The sequence below is a fragment of the Pelmatolapia mariae genome, linkage group LG10_11, assembly GCF_036321145.2.
Source record: "Pelmatolapia mariae isolate MD_Pm_ZW linkage group LG10_11, Pm_UMD_F_2, whole genome shotgun sequence".
Classification (NCBI taxonomy): Eukaryota; Metazoa; Chordata; class Actinopteri; order Cichliformes; family Cichlidae; genus Pelmatolapia; species Pelmatolapia mariae.
The window spans coordinates 17,684,273-17,707,989 of NC_086236.1; the positions used below are offsets into that span (position 1 = coordinate 17,684,273).

At 38.3% G+C, this 23,717-nt stretch overlaps 1 protein-coding gene across 1 annotated transcript in view; it reads left to right on the forward strand.

Moving 5' to 3' along the window:
* The window catches only part of rxfp2a (relaxin family peptide receptor 2a), a 48,112-nt gene extending 25,894 nt beyond the window's left edge, over positions 1–22,218 (forward strand). The window contains exons 5-20 of the mRNA XM_063486598.1: positions 216–287; positions 768–839; positions 1,376–1,447; positions 1,969–2,040; positions 6,482–6,556; positions 6,918–6,989; positions 9,412–9,483; positions 9,829–9,903; positions 13,872–13,943; positions 14,244–14,315; positions 14,434–14,663; positions 17,945–18,090; positions 18,690–18,785; positions 20,012–20,180; positions 20,657–20,875; positions 21,070–22,218. Of these exons, the coding sequence (XP_063342668.1) occupies positions 216–287; positions 768–839; positions 1,376–1,447; positions 1,969–2,040; positions 6,482–6,556; positions 6,918–6,989; positions 9,412–9,483; positions 9,829–9,903; positions 13,872–13,943; positions 14,244–14,315; positions 14,434–14,663; positions 17,945–18,090; positions 18,690–18,785; positions 20,012–20,180; positions 20,657–20,875; positions 21,070–21,335 (1,852 nt within the window). The 3' untranslated portion in view covers positions 21,336–22,218. The remainder of the gene's footprint in view (positions 1–215; positions 288–767; positions 840–1,375; positions 1,448–1,968; positions 2,041–6,481; positions 6,557–6,917; positions 6,990–9,411; positions 9,484–9,828; positions 9,904–13,871; positions 13,944–14,243; positions 14,316–14,433; positions 14,664–17,944; positions 18,091–18,689; positions 18,786–20,011; positions 20,181–20,656; positions 20,876–21,069) is intronic.
* Positions 22,219–23,717: the final 1,499 nt, after the last annotated feature.

The window sequence follows — 23,717 nt, forward strand, 5'->3', positions numbered from 1 at the left end:
CATTTAAACAGATGAGTTTAGTTTTTATTATTATTATTGTAGCTATTAAAGTGCAAAATACTCAGAGAGCTATTTCTGCATAGTTGTAGTTTGTGTGATGGTTTATTGCACATAATGTGTCAGACATTTCATCGCTTTCTCTCCGTTTTTTCCTCTTCGTGCAAAACGTATGTTTGTGTTTTTCTTACAGCCACATTTGATGGGTTGTGTTACAGGTCCCTGAGGAGCAATGAGATCCGAGTGTTGTCCGATTTTGTTTTCTCAGAATACTCTGCCCTGGAGAGACTGTGAGTATTTTTATGCCGCCATCCTTGTGTTTTTGTTTTTTCACTGTCTGTTTCTGGGCAATTTAGTTTTTAGTAACGGCAAATGTCAAATCATTTTTATTTGATTTTATCCTTCCTGTAGAATCTATAGTAATAGTAGCTCAGAAATGACAACGGCTCAAGGAGTGTATTGATTTCTACACTTTTAACTGTTTTAATTTAGTAGTTTGGTAGAGCGGCCTTATAGTGTGACATACTGGACCTGAGCATCCAGTTTTTCCAGTAGATGACTGCTCCCTCTACTTGTGTATTGACAAGAAGAGACATTTTCTGTGTTATTTCTTAATAATCATGTAATAAAGTGTAACAATAATATTTCTCTAACAGGTGAAAATAGTATTTTACGTAAGAGCATATGAAAGTTTTCTGTTTTTCCTATTGTCTCAAACATAGTTTGAAATAAAAGAGCATTTGTTATTTTTTATTCTGTTCTGTTTTCAGGTTTCTGCAGAACAACAGCCTCCACTTCATATCTAAGCATGCATTCAGCGGTCTGCACAATCTAAAGAGGTTGTAAGTATCCTGCCTCGTTTCCCCTGAAGCAAGTGTATTAATTTTGTTTTCCTTCAGTTCTCTTTTGTGTTACAAGTCAACTTCAATTTATTTTTTTTAACCTGAGTGGTACTCATTTCTTACACAGAGAAAAGCAGTTGTAATTTGTGTTTTGACTCCAGGCTTTTCTGTGGAGTCTGTGGGAATGAGCAAAACTGTGTTTGCACAGTTGCATTAAAAAAAAATTTTTAAAAAAAGAGAGAGAGAGAGAGAGAGAAAGAATCAAGGTGGCTTTCTTTTCTTTTTTGCAAGCCAAAATTTCTGTTTCTGTGTTTAGCTTATGAAATGTCAACAAATAAAACTGTGGAAAAAATGCCATCATTTATTTAAACTGTCTAAAGATGACTTCAATTTTTGTCTGACCAAAAATCATACCCAAAACTATGGGTATGTCCTATGATTATTACCTTTGCTGTATTTTGTTACTTTCAAATGTAGTCATTATAGTTGTGTTTTTTTATGACCAAACTTCTTGTGCTTTTCATGCTTTCTCTCAGGTTTCTCAGTGAGAACTTAATCTCCTTCCTCAGTCCCGGTGTGTTCAGGGATCTAAATCAATTGGAGTGGCTGTAAGTAACTCAAAGCATACAGATGTGCACTTTCAATAGTCACAAATATATGAATACATGGTAGCAAGGAGAATGTGTTAAAAAAAAAAAGTTATCCAAAGACTGTAACGTTCTGTTAATTGTGCTTTTAATTTTAAAGGTTGAGATGCAAAAGTTGTCCATTTCATCCATAGGTTGGAAACAAATCCAGTAGATGGACATAAAATTATTTATTTAAGCAGCAGAGTGGAGAAGTGGTGCAAAAATAATAAGTTTAAATGGTGCACAGATGTGTGGATTGAGCTTTTTTCTACCCATGAAATCTTACTTGACTCAAGTAGTTTTTTTCCTTTTTTCTAAATTCTTCTGTAAAACACAAGAGCTAATGTTGTATGCTGCTATTGTGAAATACTGAAAATCACATTTGTTTAAAAATCATATTGGGTCCAATTTGTAACACTTATCTAAAGAAATCGTAATCGCCAATTATTTATTTAATGCGATTAAGCAGTCAAACTGGGTAATCTTATTTTGTGTGTCAGGATGTTGGACCATAACCCGCTAAGCAGCTTGTCCCAGGACACCTTCACTGGGCTCCAGTCTCTCATGTATTTGTGAGTTGCATTTTTCTTTTAATATTATGTAATAATTTTGACTTGGATTTGTTTCTAGTCTAGGTCTACTCTGAGGTCTTCACTTACAAAATCAAAAGTCTTAAACTCTTGCAAACCTGAAAGCACTCAGTAGGAAAATAAACCTTATTTTGCAACACATGTAAAAAAGAGTGTGTTTATACTTTAAAGTGTTTATCATCTTACAAAAGTAATATCGTGCATTGCACTGAATTTGACTTATCTTTAAATATGCTACAATTCAGGCTAATTGCAAGAGGAAAGGTGAGAGTAAATCTAGGATTAGTTTTAAGAATTAAGTTTAATGCATGTTCAACTTCATATTACTGATGCTTATGAGGGAGCTAGCATGCAATACGGAGGCCTGTCAGGACAAAAATGAAGCTGCTAATTCCAGTGCACTTCAGATCACTTTGAGGTTTTCGTCATCTGGAATCTTTCACTTTGATAGTGGTGTAATATGTTCCATATGCTTGGTTTCTACACCCACTCATTTTATTCATTAGTCAAAAACCAGCCTGGCTTTAACTGATACAGAACAAGGTTTGTCTCTAAGAGTAGAGAACTTTCAAAATAATTGATGTTATGAATATATGAATATAAGAAATATGAGATAACTATTTTTCTTGTAGTTACATTTCCACTGAATTCACAGCAAAGTGGATTCAGCCTCTCTTTTTATTTTACTCGGGAGCAGTTATATGTTTTAGATTATCAACAACAATTTCATGGATTAACAGAATTTGTTTTGTTATCCTTTTATTTTTTCATACTCACTAAAATATTTTTGAGTGTTTGCCTCTGCCACTGGTTTCTCTCAAGACTTGTACCAATGATGATGTTTCATCTTTTATTTTGGGTTTTTATGAATGTCTTACAACAGGCATTGATTTTGTCACATAATGCTGGTTCAAGGACCTAAATGCAGACTCGGGAGATAAAATCATCAAACAAAAGGCAAACTGTGGTGGCAGGGCACATTGGAAAAAAAATGAAATCCAAATTCTTCAAACGAGCAGAGACACACAGCGATGATTCAACAGACACTGTGAGAAAGACTTCAAGGAAAGACGAGTCTGTTTATACACATACACAAACTCTAAGGTCATCAGGGTAAGTGAAAGCAGAAGGTAAACAAGACACAGGTTGAAGACAATCAAGTCAGCAAGACAAGAGGAAGGAAGTAAAACTAAACACAAGACACGGGACAAATAACTGCCGAACCAAAATGGAAAGTTAGAAACAATAACTAAACAGAGAAATGCAGACAAATAAATAAAATTGACATGAAACACTAAAAGATAAAAAAAAACAACCTCTAATACAAACCAAAATGAGAGTTAAGAGCAAAACAAAATATACACTATAACCAAACTAAGAACTGATGATCGAAGATTTTAATAAACAAGGCCAAAAATTCCAAAGAGTCCAATATCCAGGGCCATGACACACTTCTGATTAACTAAGCTGAATTTAGGGCAGCTGATAGTAGGCTAACTAATCCACATTGAGGCCTGGCTTAACCCTCTACTGCATGACTTTTTAATTTTTGGGGAAAAAAATATTTCTCCCTATTTTGGGGGAGCTTTAGGGTCCCTAATAATATATCAATCATAAAATTTGACACCCTGCCCCACCCCCAAACAGATATTGGTTTGTTGCTTCAAGGCAACACTGTGCGACAAGGGTAGTAAAATGCCAAGTTATTCTATAATAAGTTGTATTAGTACAACAAGGACGAACAAATAAATAAACAACAAATAAACAATGTAAACATTTCACAGAACAATAAAACACCAAAATACATCCAACATTTGACCCAGACCTCATGCACCGCGCGCGCGCACACACACACACACACACACACACACACGTTGTGTTTCCATCACTTTTGGGGACATTACATTAACTTGCATTAATTTCCTGGAGACTTATCCTGACTCTACCCATCACAAGTCCCTGCCTGAACCTTACCCTAACCCTGACTCAAGCCTTCACCCTAAAATTGAATGATTTACCTTGCAATTTGTCCCCATAAAGTAGGCGGGACCTCACAATGTGAGTGTGTGAGTTTCAGACACACTGGTGGTCCTGTGCTGGCCCATGTGTGGATTACCTCTGGCAAACCTGATCTGGGCCACCAAAGGGCCGTCATTCATTGTGGTATGTGGGCCATCTGTAGGTGGTGAAGGGCCAGTGTAAGGCATGAAAATGTGGTTTGTTGCCTCAGGGCAGCGCTATTATCTTAGTCTGTAAAACCAGCCATTTAACCCAGACCTGAAACCTGAGCTCTCGTTTGGGAAGAATTTTTAATTTCTCCCAGCTGTTTGGGATTAGTTGGATCAGATAATGTAAAAAAAAAAATCATCATCTCTTAACAGATATTAAGTCATCTTATGGGGACAATGGCTTAATATCAACAAAGTATTAAACACTTTACTGAGCAGGATGACGTATAAGGTGCAGAAAAGCCAAAATGTAATGTAACCATAGGACGCAGGGTCTCAGGAGGTCAGGTCCTAAAGCACTGGATTAATTTACACTAGGTAATGCTCCATCTCTGTTTACCTATTTTCCACCCATCGTTCCCTTGAGATTAATTCCTTCTACTCTGTCCACTCTGACTCATAGACCTGGCCTAGATCAACCCTAGCTGCTGCTCTTTCTCACAATACAATTACTTGGAAATCAACTTCAGACCCGTCAGCCTGAGATGTCTCTGCTTGACTCATTCTCTACATGTTTTCTTAAATCCATCCACAACAGGTATCCGTCTCACAAAATAACCCTTTTAATGTTTACGTTTCAGACATAAAATGTGTTCTCACTCCGCCTGCCTCCTCAAAGAGTGTTTGCACTTCCACGGAGGGACTGTTAGACGGGAATGACCATATGTCTCTCATTTGATTCCCCATTCAGCTTTGGAATCAGAGTCCCTTGTCCTTACTGCCCGCTGAAGTGTTGCCACCCAAAATATTAAACATTGTTTTGATATGGAAACTGTTTCAGAGTTGAGGTCTGAAACTGTGCCATAATTCTTAAGGAAATAGAGATATTTTTTACTCCACATAGTTAAAACCCCCATCAGCTACCATTTATATAGTTGGCTCAATGTCTGATTTTTTTTCTTCTTTTGTTCATCTCAGCATCAGCAGAGATTTGAAAAAAGAAAATTACAGTGAACAGTTTGGTACATCCATTCTGTTATTGTTTGGTAGTGCAGTTGTAAGCATATGTCATTCCTGCCTTGGAAGAACTTATGTATCTAGCATATTTCTTGAGGAATGAAGCGCTGCTTCTCATTGGTCAGAGGGAAGTGATTTTGACACAACTGTCCAAGTCCAGAACTGGCAAAACATCCCTACACTTGAATATTCCTACCACCTCATTTCAGTGTGGGCTTGATGCGCTGCCATGTCATTCTCTGTCTTGTACATCTCAGACTTCTATTACTGGCAGAAACCACAAACTTGGTTTCATCAGAAAATAAAGTTTTCCAGTCATCCGCTGTGAAATGCGGATATGTCTAAGCCCACCCAAAGCATCTGGACATGTTTTCCTTTCCCGAGAAGTGATTTAGAAGCACTGCTCATCTGCTAGAGACCTTTTCTATCACTAATGAGAAGCTTGATGTGTATCTTCTTTGAGGTCGTTGCAGTTTGGTCTCTCCGGCCATGCTTTGGATGAAAATGCTCCAGTTTCAATCCCTTGTTTTTATAGCAGGTGAACAATGGCTGCAAGATCATTTAGTTAATTAGCCTCTAGTAAGTCTAATAAATCCACCTTTGTGATATGAACAAAAGATACAACTCAAGGAACAGTGAGCTTTTGGATAAAACAGGTCAGTGCAAAAAAAATCAAGCTTCAACTTCATGGAGAGAAAAAAAGTACTCAGAATTTCTCAGCAAAGATGTACCTGTAACTTTATTTTGAAAGGTTCGTGTGTGGACATTCTTTTGTACATGCAATTATACTTACCTTTCAAAATGTATTTAAAAGTTCCTGGGACATAATTTAATAACATCACATAAAATCTTCAAGTCATATAAACTGTGTGATAATGTCGTGTATACACTAACTTTGTTTTTAGAATTTACAGCCTGCCTTGCTGGTGAAATAACAGCCTGTACATAAACAAAGATAATAAAATCATATGAGTCAAGTATATGGCATGTGAACATTTTTCCATGCAAACATGTTGCTGCTTCCTGCTGTCTTCCTGACTTTTGACTCACTTTTGCTTGACCCAACCCCGATCCTACACTCTGAGGATCAGCACATTTATATATGGATGACAAGAAGTCCAGGAGTATTTTGGCTCTTAAAAGTCACAGTCTAAGCCCTACATCTGTTTAGTAGTCACTCTACAACTCTGTTCGGTCCTATTTAGTTTTGCGATTAAGTGTCTTCCTCCCCCCTTCAGGTCCATGGTGAACACTTCACTGCAGCAGCTTCCTCATCCAAGCTTCTGTCAACACATGCCTGCCTTGGACTGGCTGTGAGTGAGAGTGTACTTGTGTGCATGCAGGTGTGTAGTGCATGTGATGTTAGTGCACTAAAAAGTGTAGCAGTTATGCTGATGTGTGTTTGTCCTTGTTTGCATATATAAATAACAAATTAAACTGGTATTATAGAGGTGATACTGAGTTGCATGACAGTTTGACTCTGCCGATATCTCTGGGGCTGCTTAGATTTGCTTTATTTTTTTCCTGAGCTGATTAAGTGCAAGAAAAATATTCCATTTATTTTTTCTTTCATAACTTTTACCAAAACAACTATGAAAATTACACCCTTATATTTGTATGTTTAGTAAATGTACATTTTTATTTTTCCTCTCCTCCTGTTTTCACTACTCTCAGGGATCTTGAGGGAAACCAGATTCAAACTCTTAACTACTCTATCTTAAAGACATGCAGCAAGCTTGAAGTTTTGTGAGTATCCTGCTTTATTAAAAATCCAATAAGAATGCTGAAAGCTCAGGGTTTAAATCTGCACACCACACAGAAAGTTTCCCAAAAGATAAGGTAATGAGAGGTGTATTTTGATCTTCAGATGCTGCATATATACTCAGCAGCTACTTTGTTAGGTTCACTTGTTGAACTACTCATTAACACAAATATCTAATCGGCCAAACAAATAGCAGCAACTCTGTGCATGTAGGCATGAAAACATGGTCAAGACGACCTGCTGAAGTTCAAACTAGGCATCTAAATGAGAAAGAAGATTGATTTATGTGACTCTGAATGTGACAAGGCTGAAGAAGTCACTTGAATGAGTGACAAAACGTTTCTCCCACTGAAAACGTTACGCCCAGATGAACAGAATCAACTTTTTGGGATGTCCAAAGAAGACTGTAAAAATGTTGTCTGGTCTCATGAGTCATGATTTCTGTTGCAACATCTGGATGGTAGCATTTGGCATTAACAACATGAAAGCATGGATCCATCCTGCCTTGTGTCAAAGCTCGGGTTAGTGGTGGAATAGTGTTGGAATAGGGATATTTTCTTGGCACACGTTATGTCCCTTCAGACCAGTGGAGCATTGTTTAAACACAACAGCCTACCTGAGTACTGTTGCTGACACCCATCTTCTCATGGCTCAGATCATCTTAGAGCTCAGATCACTTTGAACTGGTTTCTTGGACGTGGCCTCTCAACGTCTCAACCCAGTAGAGCAGGTGTTTCAAACACAATAGCCCAACAAAGACAAGACTATGCATAAGACAAGACCCCCCACAGCCATTCAAACTAATAGATAAACAATTAAATAAAAAGTTTGTGTCTTTCATCTTTCTACTATAGAAATATGTTTTTTTTTTCTATTTTACAAAGTGTCCAAAGTAAAAAGAATCACTTGTTGAAATGTTGCTCGTGTCAGAATTATAACAGAATGTGATATAGATACAATATTACAGCTGTTGCATCGTTAGTCCACAGTAAGTTTAGTTAAATTAAGTGTACTAATGATGGTGTGTTTGTGCATGTTCAATATATCTCTGGGGTCTCAGTTGTGCCTAAATGCAGTTAATGTTGTGTTTACAGGAAATACATTAGAAATTATGGACTTTTCATATATCATTGCAGTTAGTTAATCATCCTTAAGGGACTTAAGTGCCTTAAGTTTTTAGAAAACTTTCCATTTTAATCCTTTAATTATGTTTTATTCATTTTATTTTATCTGTTTACCTAAGTTTATCTCCTATTCTCTCCCCTTGGCGCGCCCACCCTCAGACACACTTGTTCTCTTTTTATTTATTTTATTAATTAACAAGAACAAATTCTGCTGTGCAATCAGATCTCTAAGAAATTGGTCAAACAAGCATAGAGATGGAAATTGTCGCAACTAAATGTGACTATCAGACCTGGCCTAAACTTGCTTGGAAACTTGGCTCAGGCCAAAAATTACACTGTGGTGAGCAGGCCTGCTGATCTTGGCTTAATTAGGCTTCTCACCAGCTCTTTTTGCAGACATACTTGGAGTTGGCCTCGGCATGCAATCATGTCACTAGAGCCAGCAGCTCCTGAGGATATGCTTAAGTAAAGCTTTTCCTGGGCACATTGTGCTCTTCATTTACTTTTATCCCAGATGTGGAGGGTCATTGGGTTAAATAGGACATAAACAGAAATTAATGCTCTGGGTTTTAGTCTGCCAGGTTATTACTCCAGGTCCGTCCCTACCATGTGATAGTGAGCTTGTGGGATGGCACCTATTCATTCACTTGTCACCACATCTGCCAGAACACCATGTCTGTTGATTCAACTATAGGGTCAGTGGATTGTGTATATGGATCTTTCGCTTCCCACTGTCGACAGGATCACCTCATACACCAACAGAAGCCAGAAAAATGCCATACACTTAAATTTAAGCTCTTCCACTTCAGTGAGCCAAGTCTCAATCTCCTCGGTGGATGCTGCATCCCTGACCTTACCAAGGCTGCCGACTTGCTGTTTCACAAATGGCCTTGCAAAGCCCAACAGTAAAGCCTGTTGTTTTTAGGACCTACCAGAGCAGCTCATGTGCCTCAGAGGAGGTTAAACTGAGATCTAGACAGGAGTGCAATCAAGGTTTGTTTCAAATGAATGCATGTGCGGCATTTTTAAGCTCCACAAATAAAAAGCCAACATAGGGCTGGGAGGAGATGAGCCATGAGGTTTGGCAGTGAAATGAGCTGAACTAGAGGAAAGGATTCACACGAAGTTCAGTGAGTACGGAGTCCTAAGCAGGGTCATGCAAACTTTGAGGACATGGTTAAGACTGACTAAAGTAAATGAGATTGTATCCATTTACACCAGTTTTCCAACAGCACTTTGCAGCTCTCTGCATGGTTTCTGACAGCAGCTCTGCCTTCTTCAGGTTACTGATGGACAACAGGATTACGACAATTCCCGAAAACACCTTCCAGTCTCTGTGGAAGCTGGCCGAACTGTGAGTAAGAGCATATTCACAGAAAGTCAGTAAAACCATGTAAAAAAATATATATATATATACACCACTGTCTTCAAGTTCACTCAAAGAGATTCTGGTGAGGCTGGTGTTAGTCAGAGAAGTTTTGTTCTGATGAGATATGAAGTGTCAGGGATGAGTAAGAAAAGAAACCTGTGTAGAATTTCATGCAAACATTATGTATCTGCGCATTTATTTAAAGCCTTTGCTGTTGTCTATGCATGTTTACACTGTCCATGTTTGGAATTGAATGAGAAAAATGTAAATGTGCTATAAAATGAGTCAGGAGGTTTAATTTTTCCCTTGTTTTTCTTTCATCCTCTTTAGGGATCTGTCTAGGAACAGGATTAGGGAGCTGCCAAAAAACACCTTCAAGAGTCTCTCCAAATCCCTCCTTAAACTGTGAGTAAATGATAGTGTGGAAAATCATTCTTCATTATGTGGGTTTTGTAACAGGAGTGAATTAGGACAAGGTCTAACGTAGGATTAAGAAAAAATAACTTTGTGAAGGTCTCTGAGAATGTGACTTATTCTTAGTGGGATACATGGTGGCTGTAATCAGATGCAGAATAAAACTATTTTTGTTGGAAGCTTTGAAAGAAAGAATTTATATAATTAATGTAAAAGAAAAATCAATCATGAAACTGTTGCACTGAGTTAAAATAATAAGTGCAAGCATCGTATTTTTAGATAAACTGAGTTTATTTATGTGCCAATTCTGTATAATCCTCCATTAATCCTTTTGCTTCATTTTCATTTAGTGGTATTTTGAGCTTCTATTCCACTATGTGAGAGGAAAATGATATATAGTAATGTAACATAAAAAATATTTACAAACTGAAGACAGGCAGTAAAATCCTGCATCAAACTGCAGTATGTAGTAGGGTTTTTTGTATTTGATATTTAAGTATTACTTTATTCAAATTCTAATTTTTACAGTGCTGTACTTTACCTTTTACTAATGAGAGAACAAGGCTCTCATTAGCTTCTTCTTGCGCTCCTTCTAAATTTTTATTATTAATTCAAGTGCTGTAACAAAATTAATTTCCAAATAAAGGATAAATAAATTATTATTAAGCCTGCAGCACTTATTCAAATTCTTCATTCTGTATTTAGAGGTGAGTCGAGCAAAATTTTGTCATGGATACAAATTTTGGTGACTTACGGGTGACACACGAAACAAACAGAGAACATAACATTGCATTTGCAGAGGCATGATGAAATGAACATGATATAGAGGAATATTGGTTTTGGCCAAAGGAGTCATGCTGACTCATTTCTTTTGTTTACTAAAAACAAATTTATTTTTCATATAGAAAAATTAAGAAATACTGTTGAAATTGCACACCTTCTTCTTATATTAAGACATCTCAGTAAATGTGTAGTTAAACTTCGTTGCACTGACAGAAAGGGCAGTTTCCCTGGTCTGGGCCACTTAAGATCAAAGTGAGCTGTATGTGACCCACAATGTAAAATGACTTTGACTTCTCTGATGTAGCGGTTTCAAAAGCTCATGTATCAAATATGATACACTCAGCGTTACAAGGTTAACGCTGATTGTCCGTGTAACTCACAGTTTTAGAGCTGCTCCTCGTATGCATTGTGTCGTGCATTAAGGCATATGGACTGTTTTGATTTTGTAGTGTTAATCGCATGTATAAAATGTCTCAGCCTTTTCTATGCATACTCAAATCTTCCACTTATTACGTAAAAACAACATTTCTGTACTTTTGCCTCTTAGTGCTGAAGGGGAAAAAATTACCAAAATGAATGAACCTTGAGACAAACCTGTTTATGAGCAGCTGCTGAAGACCTTTTTTTGGGAAAGGAGGGGCCAAGACTGGAGATGCTGTCAGTCACAGTAACAGCGCATGAATAATTGCTTTCATAAAACTGTTGCGCTCCAGTTGGTTCGCTGGCTCTGTGTGTGTGTGTGTGTGTGTGTGTGTGTGTGTGTGTGTGTGTGTGTGTGTGTGTGTGTGTGTGTGTGTGTGTGTGTGTGTGTGTGTGTGTGTGTGAGAAGTGGAAAAAAATAACTCCCTAAAGATCAATAGGGACATGGCGTTAAACTAGTTTGTCACTAAAACGGGACAGTCCCCAGAACTTAAATCAAATTTGGCATAAGTTTGGCTTGAAGTCTGAACTAGCTTGACCGAAGGTTTCTCATGCAGTCGTCATGTTTGTGCGGTTTGTTAGGCCGAAGAGTGAGCCACGAACTGAGGCTGCGGTTGCCGTTTGGATGCTGCCCATTATTCACAAGTGTGCCGCTCTCTGTCTCAGCCTAGTCTATAATTTTCCCACCAATAAAATCTGATATTACCGTAGCCTCATCAACCTCATAAATCTGCACTGAACTCACGGGTTCAGTGCAGACTTAAACTGACTTAAACTGCAGTGTTTTGAGGACGGAGTCTTAGATTGAATCGTCAGCTATTTTTCTTGGCCACTCTCATCATGAATTAAGCTGTTTTATCAATACTTTGTAACTACTCCAACATTAACATACTGTGTCCATAATAACTCTCCTCCAAAGAGAGGCCACATAGTTCACGTCAGAATTTAGTGTTCCAGCAGAAATGATGGTGATCCCTCTTACCTCACATTAAAACACAGGTGTGCACAGACATGGGGGAAGTTATAAAAAACACTGACCTTTTACTGACTAGGAGAGGAGCAATCCCGTTTCTGTCATGAGATTCTTTTGGACAAATTATTTCCATGACTAAGACTTAACTGGAACAATGAGATTAGGCTATTTTCCACAGCACGAGCTATCCATGGAAATGTTTTTGAGTCTTGTGGATCCCACACCTCACAGGAAAGAGACAGGCGGAAAAGGCTGATTAGGGGTCTGCTTCTTGAATCACTCGCATCACAGAAGAATCGCTGTTTATTGAGACTATTGGGACAATCTGCTGCCCTCATTCAATGTCACATAATGCACATACAGTAACACATCCAATGAAGAGGGTCCCCCTTTCAGTGACAAAACAGGCCTGGCCCATCAAGGGTTGGACTCGGACTAGACCCCGGAAGGTGTGCTGTGGTATCTGGCACCAAGATGTTAGCAACAGATCCTTCCATCCTGTAAACTGTGAGGAGGCATTTCTATGGATCAGACTTATTTCTCCAGCACATCCTACAGATGCTCGATTGGATTGAGATCTTAGGAATTTGGAGGCCATGTGAACACCTCAAACTCATTGTTGTGCTCCTTTTTGCTTTTTGGAGCCCTGCAGTGGACACACTGGGTCCAAAAAGCAGCATGGTCATCATGGGTACCATGAATGATCTGTGAATATGCAGCACAATACACAACAAACTGTGATGCACTGTATATTCTGACATGTTTTCATCAGTTTGCAGTACAACAGCTCATATGTTGGATCGGACCACACAAGCCAGCCTTCGATTCCAACGTGCATCAATGACCCTGTCGCTGGTTCACCACTGTTCTTTCGTTGGACCACTTGTGATAGATAGTGACCACTACAGACTGGGCACACCTCAAAAAAGCTGCTCTGACCCAGTCGTCAATCCATCACAGTTTGGCCCTCGTCAAACTTGTTCACATCCCTACGCTTGCCCATTTTTCTTTTTCTTAATATTTTGCACTCACTAACAGGTGCCATGATGAAGAGATAATCAGTGCTATTCACTTTACCTGAGATGTATGTATTAATGGTTACATATTGTGAGATGAACGCTACATCTGTTTAATCTATTGTTGCCGTTTTTGCACCACCAGCATTTCAGACCTTTGGTTTGAATTTCCCTGCAGTCTAATTCGAAACAACAGTGCATTTAAGTTCCCTTGTAAACATTTTTGTCTTTTTGTTTTTTTACTATTTTGTCCTTCACGTGTTACCAGTCTGAAAAACAGCACTATACTGTATATAGTTGAGCCAAACACTGAGATAAAGCCTGTAAAACAGCCTCAGAGTCATCTATTGAGCTGCATGCAATCATGGAGGGAAGTGCAGGCTGATCTCACGGATCACTGCTGTCACTTCAAAAGCTGTCCATCGTGAAGTGACTTACAAAGCAGGGAAAAAATTAATTAAAAATGTCAAAGTACCAAAATATGCTATTGCACAGATCTATCCTGCCATTGTTCATTGCAGCATTTCTGGCTTGTAGTTATTCAGGCCCTCTAAAGAAGACTTTAAATCTACTCTAAACTATGTAATCTGAGCAGGGGAAAAAGTGCAGAAAGCGTTCTGTATCTAATGTCAGGTGTAATTGGACACAGACCTGTTTTTTACTTGTTTTAAACAATCAAGGACGTCAGGAATGTACTGTCATTTGGCCATTTGTTATATTTCATGTTGACAGGCTTTGTTGTGTTTATCATCTGTTTCTTGTTTCAGAAATATCTCCCATAATCCTCTCCTCCGCATTCATCCAAGCCATTTCCACCACCTGACACATCTTCAGTCTCTGTAAGTACTCTGACATACACACGTTTGCCTGTTTTTATACATGTGAGGACCTTCATTGCCCTGAGCCTCAAACATCACAACTACATGCTTAATTTTAATAACTTTCCTCTAAACGTTATTCTAACCTCAATCATGAATACTAGTTTAAATCTTCAAACACTTCTTTGAAGTCATCTGGGACTCTCCAGAATATTTTTCTAATGCATTAATGGCTTCTTCACTTTGATGTCTTAATGCTGAAATTGGTCTTCAGAGTTTGCTGTAGTCTATTGCAGTGGTGAAATCTGTTATTTCCTACAGAGCGCTGGAGGGAATTGAGATCGCAGATATTCAGACTAAGGTGTTTCTTCCCATGAAGAACCTCTCCCACATGTATGTGTAACACACAGCTGTCACTTCAGAATAACCAGCATGTTTCGTCATCTCTTCTTTGTGGGTTGTTTTTTTTTGTTTTGTTTTTTTTTTACTATTTTTCTCTTTTCTCTACAAGCTATTTCAAGACGTTTCAGTACTGTTCCTATGCACCTCATGTGAGGTCCTGTAAACCCAACACAGATGGCATCTCTTCTTTTGAGGACCTCCTGGCTAACATGGTGCTGCGGGTGTCTGTCTGGGTCATGGCCTTCATCACCTGCTTCGGTAACCTGTTTGTCATCGGCATGAGGTCGCTGATTCGTGCTGAGAACAACCTGCATGCTGCCTGCATCAAAGTTCTCTGCTGTGAGTAACAACGTAGCACCGGGTGAGACAGTCTCGCAAAATAAAAGTACTTGTAAAAGCAGCGATAAGTCTAAGCTGTTCTTTTGGAAAGTGAATAAGTCAGTTTAGCCTTGCTTCTATCCAATGAAATGGGATGAAGAAAATGTTACGTCTGATCATGCTGGGAGGCAAATAAAAGTTTGTTATGCTGGGATGGGATCGAACTGCTTGGAGACTTCCCAATCTACTTCTCCTTCATTCTCCTCTTTCACACTCCCTGTGCCTTTCTATGCCACTGTTGCAAAGCCTACTCCAAAAATGCAAAATCTGGGACGCTTTGTAAAGTGGAAATAAAAACTGAATGCAGAAATTTAGAAATCTCATAAAGTTTTACAGCTGAGAAAATGTTCTAGATAAACTGTCAGCTCATTTTGAAATCGATGATAGCAAAATGTCACAACGAAGTTGTGACAAGGCCAAATTTACCAGTGTATAGCATCCTGCCTTCATTTAACATCAGTCCATAAAAGTCTGGGAGCTGAGGAAACCAGCAGCTGGACCTCTAGAAGTGTAGCCTTTCCCCATTCTTGTCTGATAGAGGACTCTAGCTGCTCAGCAGTCCTGGGTCTAATATACCCTCATACCATCAGAGAGCCAGGCATCCATGTTTTCCAAAAGAAATTTTAAATTTCAATTTGTCTGACCACAGAATAGTTTTCCACTGTGCCTCAGTCCATTTTAAATGACCTTTGGCCCAGAGAAGATGGTAGCATTTCTGGATCATGTTCACATGTGGCTTTTTCTTTGCATCATAGAGCTTTAAACCTTCTTGGATGGCACAATGAACTGTGTTCACAGACGGTGAAATCTGAAAGTGTTACTGAGCCCATGCAGGGATTTCCATGACAAAATCAAGTCTGTTTTTAATGCAGTGAAGTCTAAGGACCTGAAGATCATGGGCATCCAGTAGTGATATTTTTCTCCAGATGCGATGCATCTTTTGATGACATTATGTACTGTAACTGGTGAGGTATTCAAAGTCTTCATAAATTTGCAGTGAGGAAAACTGTTCTAAAATTCTTCAATTTGTGTATTTGTACTTTTTTTTTTTTACAGATTTGTGAACCTCTGCTCATCTTTACTTCTTAGAAACTCTGCCTCTCAGAGATGCTGGTTTTATACCCACTCATGTTTCTGATTTGTTGCAAGTGAACCCAATCAGTTGCAAAAAGTCTCTGCAGCTCTTTCTTTTTAGTATCACTTACTTTTGTTTTCTGTGTTCTGTTGTGAGTAACACGTGACTGGGTTTATGAGATTGGTATTTGTGTTTACACAGGATCCCAACTTTTTTCTGGATTTGGGATTGTAGTTTGCCTCTCCCCTCATGGTAAAAAAGCTTCCCTCCCTGAGTCTGTTTCTACTTGAGGTTGCTTCCTCTTTAGAGGGAGTTCTTTCACCACTCTGTTGTCTATGGCTCGCTCATATGGGATTGTCCAATCAAACCATAGGATTGTGGCTATATTAGACTGACACAATATGAATAAAACTGTCTGGAGGCAAAGCTGTTTCCACTTGGTTTGTTTGCAGAAGTAAAAACATGTTTAATCTTTTTTTAATGTAATGTCAGAAAGCTAACAGCATTGTGTTAGAGAAAACAAAAACAAGAGACTAACTCACTAAGACCCTGAGATGGAGGGAAAAGGAAATGAATTTTTCAAAAGGCCAAACGGAGAAGATGTTTGTTGCAAACCATGCAGGTTTTTGGTTTTTGTTCTGCTGTACTTCTTAAATTGTTTACTTTGTCCTTTTTGTACATTATTTATGGAGCACCTTTTCTTTGGAGATTGCAGAAAGCTGCGTCTTTAATGGGAGGAGCAGATTGTTCTTTTGTTTTTTTGTTTTTGTTTATTTACTCTGTCATTAATGAATAAGTAAAGAAATATAATCATCCAACTCAAGGGCTTTCTAGGAACATTGAAAATTTGATATAATACATTAGACGGTGAGAAGCAAGTGGGCTTGATTTCAGATCCTTGATTAATAAATGGAGGTAAATTTTGAATCTGTGAGAAATGCAGTTGAGGTCCTATCAGATCATTAAAGAAATTCACACTCAGAGATTGTTTGAGCAGACCCCCACCCCCCAAACCTCGGGTTGAGAGGTTTAACAATAAATATATCAAAATTTGTAGCTAGTTGTGAAACTTTAGCAGCTATAATGCATTTAACATCTCACTAAAATTGCATTTTTAATCCTGGGGTGTCTTTGGTTGCAGGGAATCATGTTTTTACAGCGGTAATAACTTAGTGAAGAAGACATTATTGTGCAGCGATTAGTAAGTATAAATTTAGATTGCCATAGTCTTCTTAAAATTAAGATGTTAACCACAATGACTGAAAATATGCTTTACATTTAATTTCTAATATTTCTGGTAAGCCAAAATGTTGCACTATTTGTGTAATTACATCTTCCAACAAATTGATCTGTTCTCAAAAACTCTGATTTTATCCATTAAAAATACAAAGGAGCAGGCATCAGTTTGTGGAAGCCATTATCAACAACAGCTGGTAATAAGCTAACATCATGTATCCAAAAAATCACAGTTTCCTTCTCATAAACAGTTTGTTTATATTCTTGCACCATAGAGTTTTTTCGGGAGGTGTCCGAGTGCAGCAATGTTAGAGCCACTATAAAGGAAGTTTCACTAATGTTAATGTTAATGACTAACAGCAGCTAACAACAGCATTTCCCAACAGAAAAGTTTAGCATATCTCAAACAACAATCACTTCAGTATCGCTGTCATCAGACGTGAGCTTCACTGGCTCATCGACTCATATCGGACTCCTTTCACAAAGTTTTACAGCCTCCTAGGGATTGAATAGACACCAAACAAACTGACATCTGAGGTAAACAGCAGACTGACAGCCTACACTCCCTACAGAAGAACAGACACCAGAGCTGTTTGTCCTAGAGTGGCCACCATACCTAAGATTATGCACTTGAATTGGGAGGGGTAAGAAAACAGTTGACTGCAATCTACAATCTACTGACATCTAGTGATGAGATTTTACACACAGTTTTAGTTAAAACCCAACGCTTACCTAATTTCTTTCCAACCCACCTATCTGCATATAGCAAGATCCATCCATGCTTGTGATTCCATTAATCTTGCCTGTTGTGGAGACTTAAAAAATATTATTATACTGTTTTTGGGAAGGCTGTAGCTGACAGATGGGCTTATAATCACACAGGGCACATCTGCCTGTAAATAGACTCATAGATGTCATCCTTATCATCCAGGTGCTGACTGCCTCATGGGCGTGTACCTATTTTTTGTTGGCGTATCTGATGTAAAATTCCGCGGTCAGTACAACCGTAACGCCCTGCTGTGGATGGAGAGTGCAGAGTGTCGGACCATTGGATTCCTGGCCATGCTCTCCTCAGAGGTACTGCCCATGTATATATCACACTTCAACACACGCAAATATGCATGCAGATTGAGACAAACTGATCTGTACTGTAAAATGGACACATCACAAAGAGTTGCACTTACACATCCTTCGCTTTTTGCTTGTGCTTTTGCCCTGCTGTTTTCAGCTAAAGTAGCTTCAAGATTAAAATCATCTTTTGTTCCGCTCACTGGCCGTATCAGCTTGTTTCGGCTCTGCATTATATAAATATCATGTTTTCAGAGTAAAGTACTCAAGTTATGCAATCCTTTACTTTAAAAACGTGTTTATAATTCACTCTCACCCGTTGCATTTAGCTGTTGTAGATGGAGACATAACAAGCCTCAGCTGGAGTTTAACAACCCGTCTCAGAACTTTATGCACTTTCCAGGATAAATCATCATTAGACTGCATTAGCGGCAATTCAGAAAACTGACTTTATAAATGATGTGAACCCAATTTCCATACTCTGCATGTTGATTCCTCTGTCATAATAGAGGTTCTACTAATAACAGTGCAGCCAATATTCAAAGCAGTGTTACAGTTTATAAGTTAAAAACATGTTGTTTTTATTTGCGGTGCATGTTTCTCCTCAGGTGTCTGTTCTCCTCCTGACCTACCTGACTCTGGAGAAGTTCCTTGTCATTGTTTTCCCTTTTAGCAATTTGCGCCCAGGCAAATTTCAGACAGGGGTAAGTTGCACTTTTCATAATGGGGAACAATGTGCCTGATGAATGTCATCCAACTGTTGTCTTTATCTACAAAGTAATTACCCCTCTTATTTTGAAGAAAAACTGGGTTTGTGCTGCTGTAATATCATCTTTAGGTTGGTGTTTAAGTGGATCAGAAAGGGTGGAACGACCTTTAAGCCTTCAGTCAGAGAATTTATTTTTAAAGCACAAAAAACAATACATATTCAAGTTACATCAACCCAACTTTTGGTCTATGTGCCACTGTTTTTTTTATTGTTTATATAGCTTATCTATGTCATCTGTATGAATTAAAAATGTGCACTATATGGCTGAAAGCACCAGGCCACACAGCCTCTTAATCTTTTAGATTCACATGTTTTTAGTCCCATTGCCACAAAGCACCTAGCCATATAGTCTGTCTTTACAAACATCTGTGCAAGAAGTAGGCACTGAGTTTTAGCTGATACTATGAAAGGACACACTGTCAGTTTGTAAAATTTCTTCCTTTCTACGTATTTCACAATCAACTGTGTGTAATATTATTGTAAAATGGAACCACATCAACTCATCCAGAGTTGCAGAGCGAGCAGAGTTGATGAATGCTGAAGAACACACTGGATAAAAGTCCTCAACGCTCACTAACTCAGTAACTGCAGAGCTCCAAACCTCCTCTGGCATTAACATCAGCACAAAAACTGTTTGCTGGGAGCTTCATGCCTTCAGTAGGTGTAAAGTGCAGGTAGCTCATTTTAGTCCACTAGTAATCTTAGCTGTAAGGGAAAACAGTTTGCGTGGAGAACAAAAGAGGGATATCCTTTGTTCTACTGGTATGGTATGAAGTATAAAGTAACCCCTGAATATCACCAGAAGTCCCCAAAATATTGACCATTTCCAGATTTACTACAGTCTAATATTCATTTTACTGCTTTGAACCAAGTCTAAGAGTCAGCCATTTACTTTAAATACGCCTCCACCCACCTCACATCCACCAGTAAAGAATTAAAAGACCTACTGCTTGTTCTCCCAGATTGTCCACACAGGGGCAGAACATGAAGTGACTCGTCAGTCAGCAGGAGGCAACTTGATTGAACCAAATGTTTGAAATCTGATTAAATAAATGTCAACTAGAATTTGGAAACCCAGGCAGTCATAACTTTTCTTATTTGGGGAATTTGAAGAGTACTTTGTGTGAAGTCCTGACAGCATGTATGTTGTCCTGCTTTAAGGTGGTCCTGGCTTCGATCTGGTTGCTGGGGTTTATTATTGCAGCCGTGCCCCTAATGAATGAGGACGTCTTTGGGAACTACTACGGACGTAATGGGGTCTGCTTTCCCCTGCACTCTGACAGGCAAGAAAAACCTACTGCCAAAGGATATTCCACAGGGATTTTTCTGGGTAAATAGAAGATTTTTATTTTTTTTTAATGAATTTTCATTCCATATTTTATACTTACATAAGTAAGAGACAGCACTCAGGAGTGGGAATAATTCTTTGTATTATTGTAGGGTCTTTACCTTACAACATAAAATGCCTTGAGGCAGCTGTTGTTGTGATTTGGTGATGCATAAATGAAATTGAATTGAATTGGAGGTCAGTAAAATCTTTTTTAAAAATTAGCTTTTCCAGAAAAGAAAGACAATCTTCCATTTAAACTTTAAACACCCAAAGAAATGCAAAATTGTTCATTATCACAAAATATACAAAGTGTAAAGTAAAAACCTACGCAGTACAAATCTGTGAAGCAGAACTGTCGGCTTGCACACTTTTCGTGAGTTCAAAACCACTTAAATACTTTATTTAATACTGTATGAACTGCATAACGGTGTTTGATATAGTCCCAGCCAGCATGAAAAGCATTTGCATCTCTTTAGGTCTAAACCTGGTGGCTTTCCTGGTGATTGTATTCTCCTACTCCAGTATGTTCTGCTCCATCTATAAAACCGGCATCAATGCCACCGACCTGAGGAGCAGACTGCACAGAGATGTGGCTGTGGCCAACAGGTTTTTCTTCATCGTGTTCTCTGATGCCCTCTGCTGGATTCCTATATTTTTGGTGAAAGTCCTCTCGCTGCTGGAGGTGGAGATACCTGGTAAGAAGTGAAACAGCTGCCTTATAGTACTTATAGTATCTTAGAGGTTTAACTGTATATATATATATATATATATATATATATATATATAGGTATAGGTCACTGTGTTACTTTATTGAATAGTTTGCTAACAAGCATCAACACAATTATATTTCTCTAAATTAAAATCACTTGTGAAATGTTTCCTTCCTTAGGCACTATCTCCAGCTGGGTTGTCATCTTCATCCTTCCCATCAACAGTGCCTTGAACCCCATCCTGTATACCTTGACCACCAGCTTCTTCAGAGAGCAGGTGGAAGTTTTACTCTGTCACTGGCAGAGGAGACATACATTGAAGAAAGACCGCAAAAGCCTTACCTCGTCCACAATCTTTATGGAGACGTCACGGGGTCTGTGCTACCAGCAACCCGTTTACCTCCAGCAGGTGTCACTTATAAGCACAGATCCTCGCTATGCCTGATGATGTATTTGTAGAGATACAGCATTATGTAAGCTACTAGTCCTTTTTTATTGTTTTACTCCATCTTTAAGAACAAAGCGTCAACAAGACTTCAACAGACTTTTGCTTGGAAATAATTAGCAGTCACTGTGCCGTCTCATCACGCTCTGACATTTATAAACTGTGATGACAACCCCAGAAACACACGCCAACCACCCTCAACAGATGACTGCCTCATCATGCCATTCAAGCTCCTTGTTGACTTTATATTTGCAATGAAATTTGAAATGAAACCATTTCCATTTATTCACTCACTTTCTTCCTTCCTTCTTCATAAGGTGATACAGGTACATCCTGGAGAGTCATGCAGAGGCAGACATCCACCAATGTTCACATTCACACCCACATCCAGGGTAGAATCACCAAATATCCTAACATGAATATATTTGGACCCAAATACAAATAGTACCCAAAGAGAGCCCATGCAGGCCAGACCTTTTTGCTTTGGGGCAAAAGACCTAACCACTGTAGCACTTTACCACTTGAATTAATAAAATATAACGAACATAATATAAAAATTCAAGATCTTACAACTGGTCCAGTCATAATTTAGAAAATATACTGTTAATGTCAAGCCATCCTGAGGATGGCACAGACCATAAAACGGGTGTCAAACATAGGGTCCAGGGGCTAGAACTGGCCAGGCAAAAACACCAATCCCATTGGATTGCTTTGGGGAAATTGAAGGAGATCATAATTCTTGGACTTTTTACCATACTTTCATAAGTTTTACAGCTTTTTTCTACTGATAAAGACCACGCTCCCCACTTCCTCCCAGTGAAAACAGAACTTTTCCTGGAAATTAACAATAGCTATCTTTTTTAATGATAGTCTGGGCAATGAGCTACCAATACTTTTTATGTAATTTTACACATTTATTTCTTACTGTCAAAACCCCAAAAGTCATTCTGACAGATTTCTTTTTATTTATTTACAGCAGCATTTCTTTATCACGTAAAAAGAGATGCCCGATTTAAATTGCACTTTTTATTAATCTGTTAAGATATAGGAGGGATTAACTGTGCAGTTAACTTCTTTAAACCGATAGAAAAGCGAGTTTAAGTTAAGATGAAAATGAGCATTATGTGGCTCATATGTAAAATGAGTTTGACATCCCTGCCTTAAAATTCCTTAAGTCTATCAAGAAAAGTGTTTAGATGACTCTTGTAAAATACACACATAGATCCTAAACAGTCACTGTGGTGAACTTTTTATGAAGTTTAGAAGCTGTGGGACAAACACAGAGAGACTGACAAATACCAGTGGCACAATATTAATGAATAACATATTTTTATATACAGAGCTATCCAATTAATCTCTCCTTACCTACTGGTTTCTTTTTTTTTCTTGCCCTTTAATTCCTCCATTCCCATCACTTTTTGGGTGTTTATCAGCTTGTTTAACTATCCTCATAATTCTTGCTTTCATGTCATATTCTTCCATTTACATGTACTGTATCTGCTTTGACTGAACTAATGTTGAAACTGAACCAATATGCTGCAGGCTCTTTGTGCCATAATCATGCTGTTTAAGAGAACTGCTCTGAATTCCTCATTTGACTGACTACAACTGGATGAAAGCATTTTGTACAACCATGTCATATTACATGTAATTAACAAACTGACAAATGAGGAGACTGAATTGTGACACTCTGAACATCTGCACATGAGATGTTGGAGCTGGACTTTCCCAGCTTTCTTTCATGTTTTGATGACTCTGATTTTTTTCTTTATCAGTGCACCAATGTACCTTTAAAAAGCTGCTTTAACTTAATGACAATCATTAAACTTGGAGGAGTTTAGACACTGAGGACATGAAAAGGAAAGCTGGACAGATAAATAAAAATGGCTGTTTAATGCTTGCATACATTTCTCATTAATATGCCAAGCAATGGAATCCTAACAAGGCCCTTATTTCCTGTTATGCTGTATTGATGTGCATATGTTTATGTTTAGTGTATAAAATTCGGTACGGATCCTCTCAGTGTGAGTTGTGTGCTTTTTGATTGTGTTTGTTGGTGTCAGGCTCTATATTGGTTTCCCGAAAGTTTTTTTTCTTAAACTTAAATAACAAAAATAAAAAGACACGAACGAACATGAAGCACATTCATATATTTTTGGCTTTTTTGTATGAGCAGTAGTAGGTCATTCTTTAAGGCTTTCTGTAACCACTGTCTTCCTTTCACAAAAATAAGCAGTGGTGTACTTTATTTACATACACACAGAAACAAATATTTCCCTATTATAAAATGAACATGACTGAAAACATTGATTACCAAAAAACAGCACTGGCATTTTTTCCTCTATTAAACCATTCTAGCTAAACTTCCAGTTTAGCTCTGTA